Below are 19934 nucleotides of genomic sequence, written 5' to 3' on the forward strand. Positions count from 1 at the left end.
TGACCAATATAAATCCAAGACTAGATGTGACCAATATAAATCCAAGACTAGATGTGACCAATATAAATCCAAGACTAGATGTGACCAATATAAGTCCAAGACTAGATGTGACCAATATAAGTCCAAGACTAGATGTGACCAATCTAAGTCCAAGACTAGATGTGACCAATCTAAGTCCAAGACTAGATGTGACCAATCTATGTCTATGAACATGAAGTAAATCTACTTGTATGAGAGGATAAACGTCTTCTAAGACAAACTAAGCAGTCCAGTTGTGAATGGTTGAAAGTCCTGAGAAGTCAATGACCTGATGAATGAGAACATCCATAGACAATAAAGGGCGGACTTTTTACAACAACACATGAACAACCCCAGATCCAAGAAACTTGCAAAGTTAGGATCATCAAAGGACTCGAAAATCAGATTTTCAGAAGAGTCTGTCGACCTGATGTTGGTGGACGTCACATTGGCACTAACCTGTCTGTGGCGATACCCTGCTCAACCCAAAGGGGGCCATAAAGGTGACACACGCCAAGGAAAAACCTGCCATGCCTGCAACCAGGGGACAGAGTTCGCCTTCTGGACTACATGATCGGGGTGTGGACATATCCAGGACTGGTACAGGAGCAAGGTGCACACAGATTTTACATGGTCATAATGGGTCATCATAAGGAACAAGAAACAAGGACGTCCGCCTACAGGCCAACAGCTCAGAGGTGACAAACATTAAAAACCTTAACGAGGACCATCAAAGTCCACAGGACACTAGTGTTTGGAAATGCAATAGTTTGATACAAAAGTTGATGTTTTAAAAGAAAGGGAGATGTGTTGGTAAGTGCAGTGAAACTACATTTCCCAGAAGCCTTAGCGGCATTGCATTGAATCGGGTTAGTGGAGTCACGCGCTAGGTAACTCGAATATATAAAAAAAAATTTTTTACTCGACTTTTCTAAACTTTTTTTGTAACCGCTTGCCCAAGTTTGACCTTATGTAAAACTCATAGATGGAAACATTTACAATACACCAAAATCTTCCATTGGGTCTTTGGGACAATTCCACTTCCTGGAATTGAATTCGACAAAAAATGCAGGAGTTGACTTTTCTGTAGCCACCAAAGTGAATCCAGGACTGACCGTCGGGCATCAGATCCACCACCAGTTTGGGGTAAGCCACGTTGGTGCATCCCACGCTGGCCCCGCAGTGTCTGGCACATTCAGTGGGGTCCACACAAGCCACAACGTCTACAAATCATAGTAACAATGATGATAGCAATAGTGGTATTTGTTGCTCGGTCACGTGGCTCGTGGACTTGCACTCACCGGGGTAAAGAATCCTGCTGATCATTCCTGGGAACACGATGAGGAACATGGGCAGCAGCTTGAGGTACCCACACAGGATGCAGCCACCTTTCACGTGCGACAAATTTTTGGCCGACAGGCACCGCTGAACAATCACCTGCAACACAAAAATCATTCCATGGGGGATTGCAACATGTCGTTTCATACACACGTACACACACATCTGTGTCGTACACACGTACACACACATCTGTCTCATACACACGTGGAGCTGTGCTAGTGGGGTGGCACAGCTGCGCCCAACCTGGCAGCAACCTCTTGCCCGACCACCACTACCTATTTTCTGGCATACCAAGACGCAATCTCCAGCTAGGCCACCTCTGCCAATGTCACAGCTAACCTCAACCCAGGTGGGACTGCAGACGCCATTCCTCCTCCTCCTGCCCCAGCAACCCGGCTGCTTCCTGTCCCTGCACCACGTCTGGTCCCCACTCCAGCACCTGCACCACGACTTGTCTCCGCGCCAGCACCTACTCCAAGGTGGGTCCCCGTGCAAGCACCTTGGCTCCTGCGGCAGCACCACGGCCAGCTTTTGCTCTTCGCATGACGAGGTCCTCGTCTTTGGCGGGTTTTTTCACGGCACCACCTCCATCTTCCTCCTCGTCTCTGGTGTGCCTTCCAACGGCGCCGCCATGCTCATCGTCTCCGGCAGGCGTTCCCACGGCCCCGTTAAAACCCTCTTCTCCGGCGGGCCGTCCCACTGCGCCAACACCCACATCTCCAGCATTGTTGTTAAAAAGCTAACGCTGGCATTGTCCGCGACCTCCAGCTGGCCTGCCGCACAAGCGGCCATCAGCCGCCCGCACCCGGTTCCCTCAAGGGCCAATTAATAGATGCCCGTGGCACAAATAGCAGGGACGTCCAGGACAAAAGCGTAGATCCCCATGGCTGCTGAAATTCTGGCCCCACTCGCGCTCACCTTCTCGACGGCCGCTCATGTGGCTGTTCCGTGTTCACCCGCATCGCCTGCTACAGCTATGCTCGACTCGCTGCCACCACCTGACTCGTCCCCAGTGGATTCGACCCACCACCAAGTCCGCCCTCCGGTGAGCCTTGGACTTCTTCTTAGTTTTTGTTTCTAGTGACATCTGGAATCTGTCCTTCTCACTCACCACTCACCTGGGACATCATGCCAAAGTTCTACCATCCACACACACTCTACTCACCCGGGATATCAAGCCAAAGTTCTACGATTCCACACAGTCCACTCAGCTGGGACATCACTCCAAAGTTCTACCATCCAAACACTCTCCACTTACCCGGGACATCATGCCAAAGTTCCACCATCCACACACTCCACTCACATGGTTCATCACGCCAAAGTTCTACCATCCACACTCTCTACTTACCCGGTTCATCACGCCAATGTTCTACCATCCACACTCTCCACTTACCCGGGACATCACGCCAAAGTTCTACCATCTACACTCTCCACTTACCCGGGACATCACGCCAAAGTTCTACCATCCACACTCTCCACTTACCCGGGACATAACGCCAAAGTTATACCATCCACATTTTCCACTCACCCGGCACATTACGCCAGAGTTCTACCATCCACATTTTCCGCTTACCCGGGACATCACGTCAAAGTTCTTCCATCCACACACTCCACTCACCTGGTTCATCTCGCCAATGTTCTACCATCCACACTTTCCACTAACCCGGGACATCACGCCAAAGTTCTACCATCCACACTCTCCCCTTACCCGGGACATAACGCCAAAGTTCTACCATCCACCACGTCAAAGTTCTACCATCCACCACATCAAAGTTCTACCATCCACACACTCCACTCACCTGGTTCATCACGCCAATGTTCTACCATCCACACTCTCCACTTACCCGGGACATCACGCCAAAGTTCTACCATCCACCACGTCAAAGTTCTACCATCCACACACTCCACTCACCCGGTTCATCACGCCAATGTTCTACCATCCACACTCTCCACTTACCCGGGACATCACGCCAAAGTTCTACCATCCACACTCTCCACTTACCCGGGACATCACGCCAAAGTTCTACCATCCACACTCTCCACTCACCCGGTTCATCACGCCAATGTTATACCATCCACACTTTCCACTCATCCGGGACATCACGCCAAAGTTCTACTATCCACACTTTCCACTCACCCGGGACATCACGCCAAAGTTCCACCATCCACACTCTCCACTTACCTGGGACATAACGCCAAAGTTCTACCATCCACCACGTCAAATTTCTACCATCCACACACTCCACTCACCCGGTTCATCACGCCAATGTTCTACCATCCACACTCTCCACTTACCCGGGACATCACGCCAAAGTTCTACCATCCACACTCTCCTCTCACCCGGGACATCATGCCAGAGTTCTACCATCCACACTCTCCACTCACCCGGTTCATCACGCCAATGTTCTACCATCCACACTTTCCACTCACCCGGGACATCACGCCAAAGTTCTACCATCCACACTCTCCTCTCACCCGGGACATCATGCCAGAGTTCTACCATCCACACTCTCCACTCACCCGGTTCATCACGCCAATGTTCTACCATCCACACTTTCCACTCACCCGGGACATCACGCCAAAGTTCTACCATTCCACACTCTCCACTTATCCGGGACATCATGCCAAAGTGCTTTAGAGTTCCAACATTTCCCTGATTACCAGGAATGTAGGCTTTTAAACATCACTCTTTTTTCTTTTGACTACTTCTCCCACATTTTTCATCCAATTTTGACCGTTCTACCATCAGAGCGTTCCTCCTTGTCAGGACATTAAAACTGTGTACTTTTTGGAGGGGGGAAAAAAATCCGATTTTATGTAAAGACCTTCTCCAATAAAAATAGTTTTTCCACATTTCTCAACCGATTCAAACAATTCCAACCCTAACCGACTCAATTCGCCCAGGACAATTGTGCTGTGTAAAGTGTAATTATTATTATTTTTTTTAATTTCAAGATTTCCTTAAATTCCTGTTAAAAGGAATTGGGATTTTCAAAGCTAAAAAACTGCCAAATTTTTCACCCAATTTGAGCCGTTCCACCAACCACCCCCCCCACTCACCCTGGTCAATTGAACTAGCTTGTATCGATAATTCCCGCATCACCCGGAATGACCATGAATTGCCCTCCATTGAAGATGAATGAGCAATATAAACTCCGACACACCACATTTTTCAACAAATTTGAACGGTTGCAAAGACGAAATGCTCCTTGCTCTCGTTACTTACTGCTAAAAGTTAGCATGCTAATGCTGATATTGGTATGCTAACTTTTTCAACTACCTTTAGACTTGTTTCTGCCAATTCTGCAGCTTAGTTATATAACATGCTAACTGTAAGCATGCTAACATTAGCATGCAAACTTTATGAGCTAACCTTTGCAACTGTTTACTCCAGAGTCATACAACTTCCTACTTTTAGCATGTTAGCATTAGCATGCTAACTATTTTTCATCAAATTTTTTACATAGTTATACTTTTGAGTTATTAAACTTGGTGACTGTTAACATGCTAACGTTGGCATTTCAGTTCGACTCGCGTGTACCGCCGGCTTGTGCGTTTCGGCGGTTGCATTTACGCGCAATTCCTACCGGGATTTTGCACAGATTGTAGTTGTAGTTATAGTTTTTTTTCTAGTGGCGTTCACTATATGCTTGATGGTTAGCCACCCGTGAGTGTAATTACGTTAAACTATGAGGTTAATTAGAGGTTTCTGAGGCTAAAATGAAGAGGAAGAGCTTTGCGAGGCTTACTGATGCGTCCCTGATAGTTTTGGTCAACAAGCTAGCAGAAGCACAAGCATATTAACCTTGATGATACAGGAACTAGCAGATAAAGACCTCACTTATGCTTTTTTATTCCCTCTAATCTTATCTGCAAAAGGCTCTGACCTGATCAGTGCACCAGTACCACAGAGCTTGGATTGTCAGCCCAAAGACCAAACCGGGCCACGGTATGTCCCCTGTGATGGCGTCCCTGAAGATGTGGAAGGAGTCCTGACGAGGTCTGTAGCAGCTCTCACTGAAGTTGCCCGTGACGGAAGGAACGGCCGTCATATAGCGCTCCTGGAACTGCTCGTAGCCGCCCACCTCGTTGAACGCTGAAGGGTTCCTATTTCACTGAATGTGCAGGAGGGTGACAAATACTGTGTGCCGATAACGAGGACGTTACCAAAGCCCATGAGAATGAAAGATCCCACGATCATGATGACGGTCTGTAAGGTGTCCGTGTAAATGACCGCGGCCAGTCCGCCTGGAAAACAACACAACCTTCCATAAGTAGGCAAAACAATGATTTTGCAAGTCAACAAATCAGGTATACCTGATAAAAAGCGCTCAATGGTGAGGCTCCACTTCAGCTGGATGCTCATTTATATTGAATATGCCATATAAATGCTATATACATGATTAGTATTAGCGATTTCAAGACCTCCAAATGAGTGCAATACTTGCGGTATTAACACTTTGTAGGACTCAACACAAGGCAAGACTGGCACATTCCAATTTAATGGCACAAACTACTTCCCGAGTACGGCAACACACCCTCGGACAAACTGATTGGCGCCCTTGAGTACTCAGGTACCCGCAATTGGTACTGTATCGGTGATTGATGACCTTGAGTACTCAGGTACCCATAATTGGTACCGTATCGGTCTGATAGTGAAAATTAGCATCCCAAGTTGTAATACTTTGAGTTTTAATATTGCAAGAACATAATCAAGTCATTTTTGTAGACTAAAATGTGTACTTTGATAAGAAGAATTTTCATGATTTATGTACGTTTTGATGTTGATATTTCAGTAACAAAATAGTATTTTTTTTCTACCAAAGTGAATTAAATAAAGATAGATGAATGTTGCAGGAAAAACAATAAAAAAAAATAAATAAAAAGAATGACATTTATAAAAATGATCAATAGGTTAATATACTCGTTAATAATCAACAACTCCATGAGGTCAATGATAAGCAACAACAACACACTTTGACTTTTCACCTGCCTGCCCGTTTACGACTTCAAGTATGCGCGAATAAACACACACACACACACCTGTGACGGTGTACAACGCCGTGATCACGAGTAAGGCCACCACAGCCAAGTAGATGTTCAAGCCCAAAGCCTGGTTGATGAAAATAGCGCCTGAGAACAAGTCTGCCTGGGTGGACAACAAACACAACATGAGTACACAACATTAATACACAACACGAACACCATTAACGCACAACAATGAAATACAACATGAACACACAACATAAACAAAAATACATGAAAACAAAACATAAATACATAATATGAACATGCAACATAAACGCACTAGAGTAAAACACAACAAAAATACAAAACATTAACACACAATATAAATGCACAAAAAATGCACGACATGACTACATAACTTACATACACAGCAGTAATGCGCAACATCAATATACAACATGAATACACAAAATAAACAAAAAACATTAAAACAAAACATTAATACACAATATGAACACACAACATAAATGCACAAGATTGAAATACAACATAAATACAAAACATTAACCCACAATTTTAATGCACAAAAAAATACACGACTTGAATACATCACTTAAATACACAACAGTAATGCAAAAATACACAACATGAATACACAACATTAATACAAAACATAAAAACACAACATGAATGCACGACACAAATGAACAACATTACACAACATGAATCCATCCATACATAACAAATATGTAATAGGGATGAGTAACATTAATACACAACATGAACACACACCATTAACACACAACAATGAAATACAACATAAACATTAAAACAAAACATAAATACACAATATGAACACACAACATAAACACACAATATAACGCACAACATAAATACAAAACATTAACACAATATAAATGCTCAAAAAATACATGACATGAATGCATAACTTAAATGCACATCAATATACAACACAACACACAACACAAACAAAAAAAGATTAAAACAACATATATACAAACAATTAACACAATATAAATGCACAAAAAATACACAACATTAATACATAACTTAAATACACAACATAAATATACAACAAGAATACACAACATAAACGCACAAAAATTAAACACAATTAAAAAATACTCGGCATGATTGCACAACAGAAATGCACAACATTACACAATATTAATCCATCCATCTATACATAACATAAATATGCAACAGGGATGAGCAACATTAATACACACCATGAATAGATAGATAATATAAATACACGACAGTAATGTACAACATAAATACCCGACATGAACACACAACAGGAAACATACAGCATACATGTAAAACATAAAAGCACAACACCAATGCACAACATGCATACACAACATGAACACAAAACAAACACCCAACATTAATGCACCACAGTAATGCACAACATTCATACACAACAATAATACACACCATTGATACAAACATGAATACAAAACAAGAACACACAACAGTAATTTGCAAAATAATAGAAATCAATTAACAACATTACTACACAAGGTAATACACAACATAAATGCAGAAAAAGAATACACAACATTAATACACTACAATAAGATACAACATGAACACACAAAAATATTGTACATGGTTGACAATATTAGACAACATGAATGTACAACATGAATACAAAACAAGAACATACAATAGTAATACACACAATTTATACGAAACATTAATTAACAACATTACTACACAAGGTAATACGCAACATAAATGCAGAAAAAGAACACCCAACATTAATACACTACATTAAGACACATTAATGAATGCATAAAATGAACACATAATAGTAATGAACATGGTTAACACTATTAATACACAACATAAATGTGCAACATGAATACACAACATGAACACACAACAGTAATGCGCAACATGAATGCAGAGCATTAATACACACCATAAACACACTACACGAATACACACCATGAACACAACATTAATACACGACATGAATGTACATCATGAATACAAAACAAGAACATGATATATATATGTATGTGTGTGTGTGTGTGTGTGTGTGTGTGTGTGTGTGTGTGTGTGTATATATAACATATATATATATGTGTGTGTGTGTATATATGTACGTGTATATATATATGTATATATATGTATACATATATGTGTGTATATGTGTATATATATATATATATGTATACATATATGTATATATGTATACATATATATGTATATATTCAGTATATATAGTATATATATTCAGTATATATAGTATATATATTCAGTATATATAGTATATATATGTATATGTGTATATATACATATATACACATACATACATACATACATGCATTTATATATATATATATATATATATATATAATGTGTATATATATATATATATATATATATATATATATATATACTACTGCTGATTTCTGAAGTTGCTGGTTCTGTGTGACCAGACTTTTATTGTTGAAAAGTAGACTTTTATTGTTGAAAAGCAGACTGTTATTGTTGAAAGGCAGACTCCAATTGTTGAAAGGCATACTTACTGAGATCTTGGTGAAGATGTAGAGCAAGAGCGAGAGCAGAGAAAGGTAGATTCGAATACGCTGCCCTCCAAATCTCTTCTTCAGGTACTCCGGCATGGTGACAACCTGAACACAAATATGTTCTTGTTCTTTGTTGATGATTCCAGAGTGAAGTGCATTGACGCGTTTACCCCGGCTTTTATGTAGACCGGCACAAAGAGCCAGCCCAGGATGACCACCACAATAAGAGCCTGGAACACACAGGAACGTTTTTATGGTTATTGGTATCACTCCTTTTATACGGCCAGGGATCATATTTACCACATTCAACATCAAGTTGGTATGATTAGCACTTGGAGTTAATACAGAAATGTTTCAAGAAGATACTGGTCCAAGGTGATGTGTCTGACTAAGTGATTTAGAAGACTCCATGAAGAAAGGACAATCCAGGAACCACACCTTGCCCTGGGGAGGGATACTGGAGCCCTATCTTGGAGCCAGGCCTAGGGCAAAAGCTTGTCAGCCTAGCCTGAAAGAGGGACGTGTAACCCCTGTCCCTCTTGCAGACCCGCAACCTGCAGAGGGGATCCGTTAGAGTCTGCTGCTATGCGGACTGGGTGGCAGTCAAAGTCTTGCCAGGTTCTCGGTCAGAAGTCGGGTTGTCAGGACATGGAAAGTCATCTCCCTGGTGGGGAAGGAGCTTGAGCTTGTGCGTGAAACCTATAGGTACCATCTCGATTTAGGCAGGCTCACTTCATCGCACAGCGAAGGCTCTGGAACCAAACTCCTTGAGAGGGGTTCGATTTTGCTCTATGCTAGAGTTGTCGAAGAGGATAGGCGGCGAGCAGGTTTGAGCGTTTTATTAGCTCTGCGGTTTGGCACCGGTGTGTTGGCGTCTTCCCCTGTGAAAGGAAGGATTATATCACTGTGCCATCTGGTCGGGGTCAGGCTCTGATTGTAGTTTGCGCGTTAGCACCAAATGGCAGTTTGGAGGAACCGGCCTTCTTGGGTTCCCTGGGGGGAGTGCTGGGTGACTTCAAGACTCATGTTGACAGCAACAGCAAAACCTGGAGGGGCGTGATTGGGAGGAACGGCCTCCCTGATCTGAATCGGGGTGGTGTTCTGGTATTGGACGTCTGTGCTAGCCACGGTCTGTCCATGACACACACCATGTTCAGACATAAGTGGGCCAGAAAGAGCATGTAGCCTCATGTCACACTAGGTCACAGGACTGCATGATTGACTTTGTAGTCGTATCATCACATACAGTATGTGACCGCATATCTTGAACACTTGCGTGAAGAGAGTTGCTGAGCTCTCAACTGATCACCACTTGATGGTGAGCTGGATTACGGCATTCTGAGGGAGATGGGGGACATTGAGTCCGAATAGGCCATGTTCTGTACCTCCATTACTGTTACTGCTGATCGGAGCTGTGGTCGCAAGGCGGTTGGTGACTGTTGTGGTGGCAACCCCCGAACTCGATGGTGGACACCATAAGTAAAGGAAGCCATCAACTGAAGGAGTCCCACAAAGCTTTGCTCACTTGTGAGACTCTTGAAGCAGCTGACAGGTATGGACAGGCCAAGCGAACCGCGGCCTCGGCGGTTGCGGAATTAAAAACTTACGTGAGAGGAGATCGGAGAGACCATGGAGCAATAGTTTCTATTGGTCTCAGAGAGATTCTGACAAACCATCGATACCTCAACAATACTTTAACTTTAACTTAACTCAGGAGGGGGGAACAGTGCCCTGTCTACACCGTGTATACTGGGTGCGGAAACCTGCTGACCAATACAGGGGATAGAGTTGTGCGGTGGAAGGATTACTTTGACCCCCCCGGCCCTCAAATCCTACAGACACATCCTCCGTGCAAGCAGAGTCTGATGTCATAAACGTAGACATGTCCATCACTGAAGCCGGGATCACTGAGGTCATTAAAAAACTGTCCAGTAGCAAGGCCACAGGAGAGGACCAGATTTGCCCCAAATACATCAAGGCTTTGGATGTTGTGGACCTTTGAGGTTGACAAGTCTCTTCAACAAAGCAGGGGAGTCTGGGGTGCGGTACCTCTGGATTTGCAGATCGGGGTAATGGTCCCTCTTTTCAAAAAGGGACCTGGAGGGTATGTTCCAATTATAGAAGAATCCCACTCATCAACCTCTCGGTAAAAGTCTATGCCAAGTTGCTGGAGAGGAGAGTCTGGCTGCGAGTCGAGCCTCGGATTCAGGAGGAACAATGCAGTTTTCTTCCTGGTCGTGAGTCACAAGTCCAGCTTTTTACCCTCGCTAGGGTACAGGAGGGGGCACGGGAGTTTGTTCCACCAGTCCACATGTTTTTTGTGGATATGGGGAAGGCATTCGATCGTGTCTCTCACGGGGTCCTGTGGGGGGTGCTCCAGGAATATGGGGTCCAGGGTCCACTACGGGCCAATCGGTCCCTGAGGCCTTGGGGCAGACTTCAGACACACTGGAGGGAGTATGTCTCACAGCTGGCCTGGGAAAGCCTCAGTGTCCCCCTAGGGGAACTATAGGAGGTGGCCGGGGACAGGGAAGTCTGTGCTTGGACTGCAGATAAGCGGCGGAAAATGGACAGACAAATTCAGACTCCATTCGTCATTTTTCTTGTGGAATGTTTTTTTTTTTCCCACAACTCTTGCTAATTTTCACTCTAATGACAAATTTTCTGTAAAATTTTGATTTTATTGATGTAATACTATGGACGTTTGTGTGATAGTACTTTCCCATAACTTTATTTTCGCCCTCCATCTTCAACCGCTTATCCAGAATTGGGTCGTGGGGAAAACAGCTCCAGCAGAGACCCCAAGACTTCCCTCTTCACAGCAATATTAGCAACTTCCTCCTGGGGAATCTCGAAGGATTCTTAGGGCAGAGAGGAGATGTAATCCCCCCATCTGGTCCTTGGCCTGCCGAGGGGTCTCCTCCCAGTGGACACGTGCAACAAGGACCTCCCAAGGGAGATGCTCGTGAGGCATCCGCACGAGATGCCCGAACCACCTAAGCTGGTTCCTTTCCAAGCGAAGGAGCAGATGCTCTACTCCGAGTCTCTCTCGGGTGACTGAACTTCTAACCCTATCACTAAGGGAGATGCCAACCACCCCTCTGAGGAAACTCAGATCGCTTGTATCCGCGATCTTAGTCTTTCGGTCATGACCCACACTTCATGACCATAAGTGAGAGTAGGAATGTAGATTCATTTTCGTCCTGAATTATGTAAGACCATAACTAAATGTCTGACATCATTTTATCACTCACGTTCCATTCAAATCCACCGATGGCGATTCCGGAAGCGGCAGCGGTCCCAGCGATTCCCACAAAATGTCCGCTTCCGATGTTGCTGGCAAAAAGTGACGCGCCGATCTTTGGAAAGCAGAATTTGATTTGTTATTGTTCATTTTTAACAAGGCTTAATTGGGCCATTTTCAGCATGAACTGCATTTAACAAGCTAGCAGTTGAAGTCATTGAAGTTTCTCACCGGCCACCAGACCATACTTCTGCCCGCCAGGAAGAAACCCCCCACGGTGGAACGATTGGTGCGAACCATCGCCTGCAAATAAATAATAGATCCATCAAAAATAATACGCTGAGATCATTATCCATGCGTTTGTTACGTCTCGTCTCGACTACTGTAACGTATTATTTTCGGGTCTCCCCATGTCTAGCATTAAAAGATTACAGTTGGTACAAAATGCGGCTGCTAGACTTTTGACAAGAACAAGAAAGTTTGATCACATTACGCCTGTACTGGCTCACCTGCACTGGCTTCCTGTGCACTTAAGATGTGACTTTAAGGTTTTACTACTTACGTATAAAATACTACACGGTCTAGCTCTATCCTATCTTGCCGATTGTATTGTACCATATGTCCCGGCAAGAAATCTGCGTTCAAAGGACTCCGGCCTATTAGTGATTCCCAAAGCCCAAAAAAAGTCGGCGGGCTATAGAGCGTTTTCATTTCGGGCTCCAGTACTCTGGAATGCCCTCCCGGTAACAGTTTGAGATGCTACCTCAGTAGAAGCATTTAAGTCTCACCTTAAAACTCATTTGTATACTCTAGCCTTTAAATAGACTCCCTTTTTAGACCAGTTGATTTGCCGTTTCTTTTCTTTTTCTCCTATGTCCCATTCTCCCTTGTGGAGGGGGTCCGATCCGATCCGGTGGCCATGTACTGCTTGCCTGTGTATTGGCTGGGGACATCTCAAGCAGTACATGGCCACCGGATCGGACCGGACTCCCTCCACAAGGGAGAATGGGACATAGGAGAAAAAGAAAAGAAATGCCTTCGCTTGGGATGGTTTCCTGGTGGCTCCGCTGTGAACGGGACTCTCGCTGCTGTGTTGGATCCGCTTTGGACTGGACTCTCGCGACTGTGTTGGATCCAATAAGGATTTAACTTTCACAATATGGATTGAACTTTCACAGTATCATGTTAGACCCGCTCGACATCCATTGCTTTCCTCCTCTCCATGGTTCTCATAGTCATCATTGTCACCGACGTCCAGTTTTCCTTGCCCTTATGTGGGCCTACCAAGGATCTGGTAGTGGTTTGTGTTGTGGTTTGTGCAGCCCTTTGAGACACTAGTGATTTAGGTCTATATAAGTAAACATTGATTGATTGATTGATTAAACATCACAGGATGGCACTATCGCTCTGCTCAGTCCCGTCGTCATGGCTGACATCAACGTAAAACTACTCCCGTAAAGTAGTTGTACTTTATTTGACTCAGCGACAGGTGCGTAGATGGCCCACCTGGGCATAGTTATCTAATCACCTCGAGGAGAGAGTTGTTGGAACTGGAGCAAGAGGGCAAGCGAGAGACCAACAGACTACTGTTGAAAAGCAAATTTGAGAACATTATTGAAAAATAGTCTATTGTAACCAGGAAATGGGCTCGCATGCCAGTGCTTGGTGGTCTGGAGGACCCACTGGAAGAGAGCTTCCACAATCATACAGTAGTTTTTGTCGTAGCACAGGTATATATATATTTAAAGTTGCCCCAAAAAACTGAATAGTGCAGCAGGGAAGTGCACAAGCAAGATAATTGCAAGTCATGAGGCTGGCACATAAATCCAGTCAGCGGGAAGAACAGCGTTCCGACTGACAGAGTGGTGGCGGAAAACAGGAAGTGGAACATAAATAAGAGCGCTGGACAGGAAATAAATACAGAAATGTGGAAATATACAAATAAAGTCAGACAGGTTGTGACAGTATGATAGCTAATAGTATTTACCTTTTTTGTGTACAACTAACTTTAGTTTTTCATGACGTATATACATTATTTATTTGATTTAACTGTGTTTGTATGTACTTTTATGATATAGAAATTAACTTCATTCCACCACAATTTGACGCAAAACATCACATAGTTCATGAAGGTTTAATAATAGAGAAAAAATGGTGTTGTTTATTTTTGTTAGTTGTTTTTTTCCATTTAAAAAACGAGTTTCACGCAAAGGCTACATAGTTGGGCAAAAAAGTATGTCGTAATTACATTAATACCCATAAAACGCCACAAGATGCCAGTATTGCTCATGTCTGCGGTCGAAGAGATGAGTCCTTTTCTTTCTGTGTCAGTACGATATTAGGACATATCAAAATGTCACCTGTAGAGTGGATACACCTGTATTCATTCTACAGGTGTGTTTGTAAGAAACACAAATATAACGCTTTGATTAAGGAAGCACTTTTTTAAAGTTTTATTTTATTGCACAGATTGAAACTTACTTTCATACTTGCAAGTGAATAAGAAAACATATCAATAATAATAGCAATAATAACAATAATAATAATAACACTACCAATAACAATAATACCCATAATAACAAGAACGATACCAATGATGAAAACAATAATGTAATATTAATGACAATAACATAATAACAATGATAGTAACAATAACAAGGATAATAATAACATTAATAACAGTAATAATAATAACAATGATGATAATAATAATTATAATATTGATTATACAATACAAATGTTAATAATAAATGTGTTATAATGGAAGAAATTATTTAACTATATACATTATATATGTATATATATGTATATATGTGTGTGTGTATATATATATATATATGTGTATGAATATATATATGTATATATATGCATGTGTATATATATATATACACACACATATATATATGTATGTGTGTTGTCCCCTTTATTTAGGAAAGTATCAAAGTACTGAAAAGTATCCAAATACATATATATATATATATATATATATATATATATATATATATATATATATATATATATATATATATATATATATATATATATATATATATATTAGTGTTGTCCGGATAACAATATTTATACCAAAATGTATTTCGATACTTTTCAGTACTTTTCTATACTTTTCCAAATAAAGGGGACCACAAAAATGCATTATTGGCTTTACAATAGGGTACATTAAACATGTTTCTTGTTGCAAGTTTGTACTTAAAGGGGAACATTAATCACAATTTCAGATGGGTTAAAACCAATAAAATTCAGTTCCCAGTGGCTTATTTTATTTTTTGAAGTTTTTTTCAAAATTTTACCCATCCTGGAATATCCCTAAAAAAAAGCTTTAAAGTGCCTGATTTTCGCTATCTGTGAAGCCATCGTCCCTTTTCCTGTGATGTCATCCAGTGATTCCAATACGGATAGCACAGCAAGATATAGCGACATTAGCTCGGATTCAGACTTGGATTTCAGCGGCTTAAGCGATTCAACAGATTACGCATGTTTTGAAACGGATGGTTGACGTACGGAGGCAGATAGCGAAAACGAAATTTGAAGAAGAACTGAAGCTATTGAGCGAATAGCTATTGACGCTATTCGGCCATGTTTGCCTTAGCTTCGCCGGTAAAATGTGCAGACTAACGATCGGAAGTTTCGCATCTTGGGACACTGGATCAACTTAATTCCATCGATTGGTAAGTGTTTGTTTGGCATTGAATGTGGGTGGAGGGAAACGCTGGATGCAGATATAGTTTCAAATGTACATACAGCTAGCTTAAATAGCATGTTAGCATTGATTAGCTGGCAGTCATGCCGCGACCAAATATGTCTGATTAGCACATAAGTCAACAATATCAACAAAATTCACCTTTGTGATTTTGTTGACTTTATCGTTGGAAATGCATCTGCAGGTTATCCATACATCTCTGTGCCATGTCTGCCTTAGCACCGCCGGTAAAATGTGCAGACACTCCGGCACATTCAATGGGGGTCTGGCGGAAGATTTCTTTGACTTTATCGTTGGAAATGCATCTGCTTTGAGTGTCGCAGGACATCCACACAATCTTGCCATCTCTGTAGTAGCATAGCTTTCGTCGGTAAAGTGTGCGGAACAAACGACTGACCTTTTCGTCGGCTTTCCCCACACCCTCGTATTTTAAACAAATTTCGTCCAATTTCTTGCCACTTTCGCATCTTCGGACCAGTGGTGCAACTTGAATCCCTCCCTGTTAGTGTTGTTACACCCTCCGACAACACACCGACGAGGCATGATGTCTCCAAGGTTCCAGAAAATAGTTGAAAAAACGGAAAGTAACAGAGCTGAGACGCAGTGTTTGTAACGAGTTTGAGAAAATGGCGGCTTTATTACCTAGGTGACATCACGTTCTGACGTCATCGCTCCGAGAGCGATAAATAGAAAATTCGCCAAAATTCACCCATTTAGAGTTCGGAAATCGGTTAAAAAAATACATGGTCTTTTTTTCTGTAACATCAAGGTATATATTGACGCTTACATAAGTCTGGTGATAATGTTCCCCTTTAAATAAAATAGTGAACATACAAGAATACTTGTCTTTAGTTAGTAAGTAAACAAAGGCTCCTAATTAGTCTGCTGACATATAAGCAGTTACATATTGTGTTATTTATCATTCTATTATTTCATCAAAATGATTAAGGACAAGTGGTAGAAAATGAATTATTAATCTACTTATTTACTGTTAATATCTGCTTACTTTCTCACTTCTGTTCAAATGTAATAATCACTTATTCAACTATTTGATACTTTACATTGGTTTTGGATAATACCACAAATTTGGGTATCTATCCGATACCAAGGATCATACATTGGTCATAATCAAAGTCCTCAAGTGTCCAGGGACGTATTTACTTAGTTTCTAAACATAACATATATAATTTTAAACGAAAGAAGATTTTTAGATGCTAATTATAGTATCATTCCATCCATTTTCGGGGTCGCGGGGGGCGCTGGCGCCTATCTCAGCTACAATCGGGCGGAAGGCGGGGTACACCCTGGACAAGTCGCCATCTCACCTGCGATGAGGTGGCGAGTTTCTTTGCTTTTCCTCTGTTTGCCACATCCACGACTTGGGGTTTATCAGTTATGGCACGTCGTCCGGGGGCTAATTATAGGGGGCTAATTATAGTAGTATCGACTATATATGCTCCTGTACTTGGTATCATTACAGTGGACGTCAGGTGTAGATCCACCAATGGTGTTTGTTTACATTGTGACGCCGGTGAGCTATGGTCTGAAGTGAAGCATGTTTAGCTATTCCTCGTCCTGCTGTGATAGTAATAATTGTAAGCAACGTACTTTATTTGTCGCCGTGGAGGCGAGGATTAGTGATTTAGAAGTAGCTAAAACACTGCAGACCGCGGACGGACCTTAGCCGCTACCTCTTCCTGAGGGCGTTTCAGTGTTATAGCTTCACCTTTATCGTTAGTTTTTAGGCCAAAATGCGTCCATTGTCCCTTATCTGTCTACACACTGTGTCTGCTTGTAAGTACTCTGTGTGTGTGCGCTGCCGAACATGCTTGTCTGCTCATAAACCAGCTATATATATATATATATATATATATATATATATGGTAAATATTACTAACACATGACTAATAACTCACCCATATTCCAACAGCCAAAACGAGCACAAAGTAAAGGACGATGACGGAAATGTCGGCCGCATTGTTGAGGGCGACGGTGCCGTTGTTACTTCCTGGGTCGCCGCTCCTCGCGACGTACGAGTCTAAAAAGTGGCCAGGCATGACGGCGGGCAACATCCTCCACCTGCGCTTCCGAAGTGAATGAAACACCTGTGCACACCTCGAAAGGAAGAGGCGGAGTCAGGCGTGAGAATCCCTTTAGGTGTCTGGTTGGAAAAAAAGTAAGACGCTTTTGTTTGCTTTTTTTGCTCACTGGTGGCAGTTATGTTGTTAATCATCAACTCTCGAGGAAATCCATTCCTGTAAAACAAAAGGGCTTCTGATAAACTCCATGAAGTGAAGCTTGTCACCTTGACATTAATCACTTAATAATAATCACTATTCACTAAGGGCTGATCACAAATCCCTGATCACTAATCAATGATCACTAATCACTGATCCATCTACACGTGCACGCCAACCCATGACAACTGTCAATCAGTACAACAAATACTACCTCAAGTATGCTAAACTAGTTGAAATAGTGTGTACTATTACTGCGTACTAAGTATAAAAGTGTGTGTACTATTAGTCTGCACAAAGTACAGAATAGTGTGTACTGTTAGTGTTTACAAAAGTATAGAATAGTGTGTACAAAGTATGAAATGGTGCGTACTACTAGGTGCGTACAAAGTATAAAATAGTGTGTACTGTTTGTGTGTACAAAGTATAAAATAGTACTGTGTACTATTTGTGTGTACAAAGTATAAAATAGTGTGTACTAAGTATAAAACAGTGTTTAATATTAATTTGTACAAAGTATAAAATAGTGCGTACTATTAGTGTGTACAAAGTATAAATAGTTCGTAATATTAGTGTGTACAAAGTATGAAATAGTGTGTGCTATTAGAGTGTACAAAGTATAAAATAGTGTGTACTGTTAGTGTGTACAAAGTATAACATAGTACTGTGTACTATTTGTGTGTACAAAGTATAAAATGGTGTGTATTATTAGTGTGTACAAGGTATGAAATAGTGTGTACCATTAGTTTGTACAGAGTATAAATAGTGTGGAATATTAGTGTGTACAAAGTATGAACTAGTGTGTACTATTAGTGTGTACAAAGTATAACATGGTGTGTACTGTGTGTGTGTATAAAGCATAAAATGGTGTGTATTATTAGTGTGTACAAGGTATGAAATTGTCTGCACTATTAGTGTGTACCAAGTATAAAAGTGAGTGTACTATTAGTGTGTGTAAAGTATAAATTACTGTGTACTGCTAGTGTTTACAAAGTATAGAATAGTGTGTAATATTAGTGTGTACAGAGTATGAAATAGCGTGTACTATTACTGTGTACAAATTATAAAAAAAAGTGTACTATTAGTGCGTACCAAGTATAAAATAGTGTGTACTATTAGTGTGTTCTAAGTATAAAATTGTGTGTACTATTAGTGTGTACCAAGTATGAAATGGTGTGTACTATTAGCGTGTACTAAGTATAAAATATTGTGTACTATTATTGTGTACAAAATATAAAATAGTGTGCAAAATGGGTGTGTACAAAGTATAAAATTATGTGTACTGTTTGTACAGAGTATAAATAGCGTGGAATATTTGTGTGTACAAAGTATGAACTAGTGTGTACAAAGTATAAAATTGTGTGTACTGTTTGTACAGAGTATAAATAGTGTGGAATATTTGTGTGTACAAAGTATGAACTAGTGTGTACTATTAGTGTGTACAAAGTATAAAATAGTGTGTATTGTTAGTGTGTACAATGTATAAAATAGTACTGTGTACTATTTGTATGTACAAAGTATAAAATGGTGTGTATTATTAGTGTGTACAAGGTATGCAATAGTGTGTACTGTTAGTGTTAAAGTATAGAATAGTGTGTACAAAGTATGAAATAGTGTGTACTATTAGTGTGTACAAAGTACAAAATAGTGTGTACTGATAGTGTGTACAAAGTAGGAAGTAATGTGTACTATTAGTGTGTACAAAGTATAAACTAGTGTTTAGTAATAGTGTGTACAGTGTAAAGTGTGTTATATATATACATATATATATAGATATATATATATATAAGCACACATATATACACACAGACACAGACAGACACACACATATATATATGTGTATA

The 19934-nt window shown here is 41.3% G+C and overlaps 1 protein-coding gene across 1 annotated transcript in view; it reads right to left on the bottom strand.

Moving 5' to 3' along the window:
* slc5a1 (solute carrier family 5 member 1) overlaps positions 1-17993 on the bottom strand; it is a 36369-nt gene extending 18376 nt beyond the window's left edge. Inside the window, exons 1-10 of the mRNA XM_061907972.1 lie at positions 17770-17993; positions 12367-12438; positions 12146-12250; positions 9062-9121; positions 8892-8996; positions 6403-6508; positions 5527-5607; positions 5247-5455; positions 1320-1455; positions 1134-1241 (exon numbers count right to left, since the gene is read on the bottom strand). Coding sequence (XP_061763956.1) covers positions 1134-1241; positions 1320-1455; positions 5247-5455; positions 5527-5607; positions 6403-6508; positions 8892-8996; positions 9062-9121; positions 12146-12250; positions 12367-12438; positions 17770-17925 — 1138 coding nt within the window. The 5' untranslated portion in view covers positions 17926-17993. The remainder of the gene's footprint in view (positions 1-1133; positions 1242-1319; positions 1456-5246; positions 5456-5526; positions 5608-6402; positions 6509-8891; positions 8997-9061; positions 9122-12145; positions 12251-12366; positions 12439-17769) is intronic.
* Positions 17994-19934: the final 1941 nt, after the last annotated feature.

Source organism: Nerophis ophidion, linkage group LG08, assembly GCF_033978795.1.
Source record: "Nerophis ophidion isolate RoL-2023_Sa linkage group LG08, RoL_Noph_v1.0, whole genome shotgun sequence".
Taxonomy (NCBI): domain Eukaryota; kingdom Metazoa; phylum Chordata; class Actinopteri; order Syngnathiformes; family Syngnathidae; genus Nerophis; species Nerophis ophidion.